At 45.5% G+C, this 8,658-nt stretch overlaps 1 protein-coding gene across 1 annotated transcript; it reads left to right on the forward strand.

Annotated features, from left to right (window-relative positions):
* The first annotated feature begins 682 nt into the window (after positions 1-682).
* Positions 683-5,005, forward strand: LOC118219371 (transmembrane protein 19-like). The gene is made up of 7 exons (XM_035402498.1): positions 683-714; positions 1,165-1,331; positions 1,895-2,008; positions 3,142-3,276; positions 3,835-4,089; positions 4,284-4,493; positions 4,702-5,005. Exons 2-7 carry the CDS (start codon positions 1,202-1,204, stop codon positions 4,863-4,865), a joined length of 1,008 nt encoding a protein of 335 aa, XP_035258389.1. The 5' UTR covers positions 683-714; positions 1,165-1,201; the 3' UTR covers positions 4,866-5,005.
* Positions 5,006-8,658: the final 3,653 nt, after the last annotated feature.

The raw sequence follows: 8,658 nt of genomic DNA on the forward strand, positions 1-8,658 counted from the left end.
AAATGTATAGCGACTAGCAATCTGTTAACGTATGAAAACGATATATTATGAGCATTATTTTCATGGTGACATGCAAAGCATTCCATTGTGACAAGGGTAAGATCAGTGTGGGTGGGTTGTATTACATGATTCATCAATTTAATCTGATTCACCTAAATGGCCGCTAATATTTCACATTTTCTTCCGCATACCAAAGATATCAAAGCAATCCCATCTAATAATAAAAGAGCAGTAGCTGGACACCCATCGGGACAATGTCTACAAGTGTAACCTCTGGCTCGTGTGTCCGTCTCCAATCCCCATCATGGACTGGTATCCACTCAGAAACAAATATTGAAACTAACACAAATAACTGTATTTTTCACATTGGGATTATTATGATACTAGAGGCTGCATTATGAACAATACCGTGAAGAATACTGATAGCTTTCGCCAATTTCTAGCTTGGGTTGAATCTGCTGGCCAGCTTAGGTAAATAGATAAGTAATAGATAATTGAATGAAGAGACTAAGTAATGTACATCTATGATTTCGTTTTTTGGTTGCCATTCCCACCCTTTTTTTTTTGAGACTCATCCAAAAGCAAAAACAGCTGTGAAATTGAAAAGCAATGGCAATTTCAGAAGCTATGAAGTCAGACGGCATGTGATGTTGCGCTTTCTTCTGTTTTCCAGAGCAGGAATATTTTCTCAACTGTCTGTTTGTTTGTGCTGGGGTAGGTAAGCTTTTATTCACCTCTTTACAAGGATTATAGATTGATCAGTTTGTTCAGCTATTTTTATGAATACATTTCATTGAGTACTTTTTTTTCCACTCACCTTTTTTCCACAGGTGGAATCTAAATTTTTAAGATTTAATGAAAGGAGTGTAATTTTCTGTGAAATTTGAACAGGAGAGAGACAGGACTGGCTGTAAAATGCAAAATAAATGAAACTAACATTCATTTTTTCAACTAAATTAATACTGTTGATCTTTTTTGCAGAATACGGTGCAGTAAACCAGTGCTGTAATTGCATAATGATGATAATACAGCCCCTTCTCCTTGGGGAAATACTGTCATGTTTGAAGATGGTCAAAAGCCTATAAAAATGATTCAGCCTGACCATAGAAAAGCACAGTTCTGTCAAGGTGGTGTGAGCTGAGCTCAAATTAGACTGTGTGGTAGTCTGTGTGTCCTGCAGGTACTTTTCTCACCAGCCGAGATGGAGTTCGAAGCAGACATCCCGGTGAAGGACTATTTCAAGACCATGGCTGACATGATGATATTCTGTGCATCTCTGGCCGTCTCTTTGGCATTCTGGGTCGTGTCTTTGGCGGCGAGCTCTTACCACGGTGGGTTCCTCAGCGACTCTGGCGCCCCTGTTGATTCAATGTTGTGCACGCTGCGGCTAAACGAGAGTTCAAGGTTAGCCACGGTAATATTCTGGACATGGCACAAAGGGGGGGTTTTCTTTCTCTGGAAAAATGAGTACAATCCAGGGGGACCCTTTTGGGCAATTCCACCGAGTATGTAGAAATGAGCCTTCTGTACGCCATCTACTTGGTATGCTTGGTACATGGAACTATGCTCTTCCCCTGAGTTTCGGTTCAAAATAGCCTTTACAATGCTGAAGGGAACATTGAACATACTGCACATCAGAACTATAAGCTGGGGATGGAAACATTATTGTGAAATGCAAATGAATTTTGGTCATTCCAGGGTTTCCTAGTAGCAGGAAAACCACGAAGTACATTAACCTGCTTATAATAAAACCTAGAACGGCTCAAAGCGCGATGCATTGCCAGCACTAATCCTTATATGTACAAGAAAAGTAGCAGTGCTCTGCGCGCACTTATGTCACATTATTCAATTCATTATTAGCCCAAAAACTCCTCTGGATTCATTTGCGTTGCAGGCACTTTGCGGCCCGTATCTCCGTGGCGCTGCCTATTTTCGGTCCTTGTGCCATTAATTCTCACAATCCGTGCGACGAGGAACAAGAGCTTGGACCGCAGCGGAGCAATGGGAGGTAAGCAAGAGGCAATAAATTACGCTTAAGTGCGCCCCCGGCACCTGGGAAATCTGCTATACAATCTGCTGCAGAAGCTGCACTATTAACCTGCTTATGTGGGACGAGAGGTCACATCACACAACACTCTATAAGCCAGTGGCATTCAAATTTATAGCCCCATTTTGCAGCTGCATGGGTGTCATGACTGGAGCAAGCTGAAAAAAATACTGAACCTAAATCATATCCTTTGCTGCAAGAAACCTATCACAGGCATATTTTTCATTTCTAAATTGCTAGCCGGGGTCAAGGGAGGAAAATGTCGCCTTGCAGTGTGGAACAGAGGTCCATCTCATAAATGAACCAACAGTTGCTCCTGATGTTGAAGTGAGCAACAGTTCACAAATGGAGAATATTCTTCTGAACTTTCTTCTTTTTTCTTTTCATTTTTACACTCAAGCACTATCCTTTTTGGGGGGGGGGGGGGGGGGGGTGGGGGGGAGAATGGGACATTTGTTTTAGGGGATCCGTCATATTTCCCATTGACATCAGGGCACACCACGTGCTTGCTGGTGTGTACTGTACAGCTCTTGTTTTGAGACGCGGTGAACGAAAAGCCCTGCCAATTGATTGTTACACTTCCGCCCAAAGAATGCTATCTGCCCGGAGAGTTATCCAGGGCCAGATAAGAACAGCACACGCGTCAGCCTCCTTTGCATTCAGCGCGGAAGACGGCTGACTCACGCTGCCAGTTCCTTTACGGCTTCTCGGGCTCGTACGCTGCTGAAGCTGTCATAACGCCGCAGGCTTGTGACTCATTTATCTGCGAGGCTATTTGAAAATGCCACAAAGGCGGCGACCGACTTTGCTGTGGCAAAGTGGTATGCAGAATGCCAGGCATGCTGCGTGAGGTAGAATCATACTTTCGGTTTGACATGTGAAATATACACTTAGGCACATTTCAGGTTTTTTTATTATTTTGGACAAGCAATGAGTCCTGCCTTTGACTCCTGCACAAAAGCTTTGTGTTAATTCACCTGCTGAGTCTTACTGTTGATAGGGACGGGCATTGCTGGGTATCAGTGCCACGCTTTATCCAGGTAAAATAAGGGAAGTGATTTCTTACTGTGGATGTATCTCTTTTTTCACGCCAGGAATGCTGGTAGGGTTCACTCTGTCCATGGCCAACCTCAGCTTCTTCTCCGCCTTGCTTGCGTTTTTCATGACGACCTACAAGCTAGCGAGGTGGAAGGCCGAAGTGAGCAAGCAAACGGACGCAGAACATAAAGGTGAAAACGAGCCCTGTAATGCTGTGCAGATGCATACAGTTTACAGCCTGCGTTTCATGCAGGTCTGTGTGGCCTACGGAGGGGGAATCACCTTCTGATGCGCATTTCACCTACACTGTATGGTGAACTTCACTTTCCCGAATCCCTCATACAGAAAAATATGTGGGAAAAACAGATATTTGAGTGTTTAACATAATACAACATAATGATAAGGACAGGCAATTCAGCAAATCAATTAGACTAAATTGTACCGAGTGCTCTGATTACCTACAGACTAGACGGTATCTAACACCTTATCAAGCCTGGTTTTGAAAACCCCTTGAAAATCCTTCTAATTTAAGCATTAGAGCACACTCTTTACTCAAAAAACAGGTATTTAGAGCACATTCTCTACTCAAACCAAGAAAATTCACTCATCAAGCAAAATACCACTGTTGCAGTTGCTGTCTATACATGTATACATGCTGTCTAACAGCCACTGCTTTTTGCAGAGTTTTAGCATGCCCAGATGCTAGTCGCAGCATCTGAGTCTGTGCTGCCGCCTGTGCTGTGTTCCAGGGAGCCGGATGGGGCTGCTGCAGGTGTTCTGCATCGGGGGCATCCCCACGGAGCTGGCCCTGTTCTACATGATCGAGACGGGCCCCAGGGAGGCCCCGCTGGATTTCGTCGGGCAGTACACAGCCACCTGGATCTGCCTGTCCCTGCTGGGGGCGCTGGCCTGCAGCGCGGGGAACGTCTGGGCCTCCGAGGTGGGGCCCGTCCTCAGCGCGACCCCGCCCCGCCTCATCACCTCCTGGAAGGAGGTCCCTGTAGGTGAGTTGAATTTAAAGTCTTCGAAACAAGGTGCACAGACTCTTTAGCCAATCAGTGGGGGTTGTTTCAGATGACATTTCAGCAGGGAGGAAGGCCTATGAACACTACGAATACAATTTGGCTTTTCCACTTTTGGGGAGAAATGTAAATGCAGAGGATGAGGTACTTGCCTCCTCTCCTTCTTTTGGCCACAGGTACGCATGGGGGCGTCACGCCCGTGGGCCTTGCAGCCAGCTTCCTGGGCGGGATGACGCTGGGCGTGGCTTACTTCGTCTCCCAGCTCCTATTCGCCAGCGACCTGAACCTGGCCGCTCCTCAGTGGCCGGTCGTCATGTACGGGGGTGTTGCCGGGCTCACGGGGTCCCTTCTGAGATCCTACCTGGGGGCTCGAGCACAGTACTCAGGTGAGCTACGTGTGTGTGTGTGCGCGTGTGTGTGTGTGTGTGTGCGTGAGTGTGTGTGCGTGTGCGTGCGTGTGTGTGTGTGTGTGTGCGTGTGTGTGCGTGTATGTGTGCGTGCGCGTGTGTGTGTGTGTGTGTGTGCGTGTGTGTGTGCGTGTATGTGTGTGTGTGTGCTCTTCCCACTGACAGAGGTGGTTTCTCTCTGCTCCAGGTTATGACGTGAAGACTGGAGAGGTGGTGAGCTACGAGTCTCGCACCACAAAGAGGATCAGCGGGAAGCCGATTCTGGAAGACAACAGCGCCAGCCTCTTCTCTGCCATCCTGATCGCTTGGCTGTTGCCTGGCATGGCGTGGGGCTTCTGGCCAGAGCTGTAGAATAACCCCGCAGGTTATCTGATGTCTGACAGGTCTTACAGTGTTTTATCGCAGGGGGTGTGTCTGGATTAAAACAGCCTTGTATATCAGTTATGCAATTATAATGTTACAGGTTGCAATGTTGTGCCTATGAAGGCTTACACTGGAATTACAACTGCAGAAACCAGTGCATTTGGTGTAATAATAAATAATAAATAAATGTGTGTGTGTGTATTTTTTTGTATGTAGGTCATGCCTAACCAGTGCTAAAATTAAAGAGTACAACCCACGTCATGTTTATGCTATGACTAAGGACTGATATATTACATCATATCAGATAAATGTCCACATCATCACGTTCACAATCTGGCAGCACAGCAGACAGAGACAGTGTGTTAGCGATAGCGCCAGTGACTGTGTGGAGCACGCAGGAACGTTACCATGGATACGTGTCTCTGTTCCCCCCTATTTGATGGAGCAAAAACTCCATAATTTCTCTCCTTAATTCACCATCACAAGTGATTCTGTAATTCTCGTCCACAAAAATACATTATTCCCTGTCTATGCCCAGTGGAGGCCTTGCACCTGTCAAATTTCACTTAAATATTAAATACCTGTGAATTATAAAAGTTATGCATCACGCTCCACGTGCGGGGACCCATAATCTCTGATTTAATCACACTACTAGACTTACCTGCTGAGCCACAGCTCAGCTCAGATCCCAACACTCTCTGTTAATCCCCTGTGTAGTGCATTCTCCCAGTCTTCCAAATGAGGGCAGCATTACAGCAACAGTAGAACTTTTGTATCCCAATTGTAACATGCATATAAAATCAATTATTTGATTAATCATGGCTGGCAGACATTATTTTAATTAAACTGACGTTGTATTACAAATTACAAGAGTTCTGTATTCACTTATGACACTGGATCTACTCAACCCCCTAAAATTGAGACAATTCTTTGATCTACAGATTATTACTATATACAAATTGAAAGATGGCACACTGAATAAAAAGTTGTTTTTCTCATGAAATGTTTGTTGACAGAGCCCTGCAGTCACTTGAATAATAAATGCAAGCTTTTTATCCAATACTCAGGCCGGTCTTTTGTATTGTAGAGCACATGTTATGAGGTAGTAGCGCTTTCTTAATTACACTGACTGAGACACCAGAGCGTGTCCTCCCGAGTGGCTCAGTGGGTAAGTGTGCTGGCGTTCTCGTCCTGATGTTTGTGGGTTCAAGCCCCGCTACGGCAGTATGTATGACTGACCCTTGTTCCTCATTCACAGGTGCTGATCCAGATGACGGTGGTGCTGGGTAAGTGTGGGGGGGAGGGTAAAAGGGGGGGGACTGGCCCCCCGAGGGTTGGAGAGAGAAAGTGAGGGGGTGTTAGATCAGGAACAGATTAAAGGTGGCATGTTGCCAAATGAAACCATAAATATTAACAGGATTAATTTAGGACAAATATTGCTCACACACCTTTCAGGGTCCAACACACTCCTACTGTCTTCAGCAGCCAGCACCACCATCAGCCCCAACACACACGTATCCACGCCTGAAAATGAGAGGCAGAGATTAGACACGCAAACAGCAGAAGCGAGAATCGAACCCACAATCTCTTTGTTAATACCATCGGCACACTTACCCATCGAGCCACACCACAGCACTGGATGCCAGGCTCTAATTCAGCATAATGAGGTCTACAGGCCAAAAAGTCAAAGGAGAAAAGGCACAGGAGGTTTGAACCCAGGTTCCCTTTGGTGAAAACCAAAGCAACTATAGTGAGTCCTCCACCAGAGTTCTGGAGTGGCTCAGAGGGTAAATGCGCTGGTATCACCCAGCAGGGAACTGTGGGTTCAATTCCCACTCGAGGTGTGTGGTAAATCTGTCTCTCAGCCAAACATGGAGATGTGATGGCTGACAGATAGTAAATAACCACACAACCTGACGGAATCCATGATTGGTGGACTGGGGGGACACCTGTGCATGTACCCAAAGAGCAGCTCCAGAACTCTAAGGCCAATGACAGGTGTGTCATTGATAAAACTGCTTTTTGGCAGCACAATAAAGTCTACTTATAGCTGTGCATTGAACATTAAAAATCCTTTTCTGAAATCCCCTAACATGATGCAATTTTGCAAAAAGGAAAATTCAGAGACAACACCTGTCCATAGTCCAAAGACACGCAGGAAGGCTAATTGGAGCCTAATATGGAATGATTGATCTGAACAGGTCTTCCATCTCTCCCTGATGAGTCCTCAGCCAGCCATGCTCAGGACTCCTACAGGTCCTTGTTCAGAGAGTGCAATGGCCTTTTGACCAAAGCAACTATAGTGAGTCCTCCACCAGAGTTCTGGAGTGGCTCAGAGGGTAAATGCGCTGGTATTGCCCAGCAGGGAACTGTGGGTTCAATTCCCACTTGAGGTGTGTGGTAAATCTGTCTCTCAGCCAAACATGGAGATGTGATGGCTGACAGACAGTAAATAACCACACAACCCGATGGAATCCACGATTGGTGGAAAGGGGGGACACCTGTGCATGTACCCAAAGAGCAGCTCCAGAACTCTAAGGCCAATGACTGGTGTGTCATTGATAAAACTGCTTTTTGGCAGCATTTGGAGAAGTTTTACTATTGTACTTTTGGAGTCTTGTGGTGCAGTACTGCCTCGGTAACTTCTCCCCTTCACAGAGAAAGCATGGGTTCAGTTATCATACAGGTGAGCGCTTATACTCATGCTGCTTTTTCCAAATTACAAATTGGGTGTCCCCATACAGCATAATTCAGCCTGAACAGTGAAAGGTGAAAAAGGTTATTTTTCTCTACATTTCATACTAAACACAATCCCAAAAATATTTTATATCTGATAGGACATCTACTTATAGTACATAAATATGTTCTGGTTACATTTTTTTTGTTGCTCAGAATACATGCATTGTCAAAACAGTACAGTGCAACAGTACAGTATACCTATAGTTGCGCATTGAACATTTAAAATCCGTTTCTAAAATCCCCAAGCATGACGCAATTTTACAAAAAGGAAAATTCAGGGACAACACCTGTCCAAAGTCCAAAGATGCAGGAAGGCTAATTGGAGGCTCTAAATTACCCATATGTATGAGTATTTTAATGAATCGTGTGTGTGGCCGTTCCTGGGTGTATTCCTGCCTCTCAACCAATACATGGATGGATGGATTTACGTTCTGCGTTTCACACAGAATTGCATCAACATTTCCATTGTACACCACAGGAGGGCGGTATAGGATAAGAAATGACCAAGTCAACAAAAAAGCTCGTGCGGAATTTGACTGTTCTACAATTCGTGGTTTCAGTTACTGCACGACTACCCTGTGAATAACACGCACTCACAGATATACAGCGTTGCGCTGAGAAATGTCTGTAAAATAAATAGAAGCGGTGTGGAATCATGACAATGCTGACTGGGTGAGCTGTGGTAAATAATATGGAATGATTGATCTGAACAGGTCTTCCATCTCTCCCTGATGAGTCCTCAGCCAGCAATGCTCAGGACTCCTACAGGTCCTTGTTCAGAGAGTGCAGTGGTCTTTTGACCAAAGCAACTATAGTGAGTCCTCCACCAGAGTTCTGGAGTGGCTCAGAGGGTAAATGCGCTGGTATTGCCCAGCAGGGAACTGTGGGTTCAAGTCCCACTTGAGGTGTGTGGTAAATCTGTCTCTCAGCCAAACATGGAGATGTGATGGCTGACAGACAATAAATAACCACACACCCTGATGGAATCCACAATTGGTGGACTGGGGGGGCACCTGTGCATGTACCCAAAGAGCAGCTCCAG

This window comes from Anguilla anguilla, chromosome 19 (assembly GCF_013347855.1).
Source record: "Anguilla anguilla isolate fAngAng1 chromosome 19, fAngAng1.pri, whole genome shotgun sequence".
NCBI classification, from domain to species: Eukaryota; Metazoa; Chordata; class Actinopteri; order Anguilliformes; family Anguillidae; genus Anguilla; species Anguilla anguilla.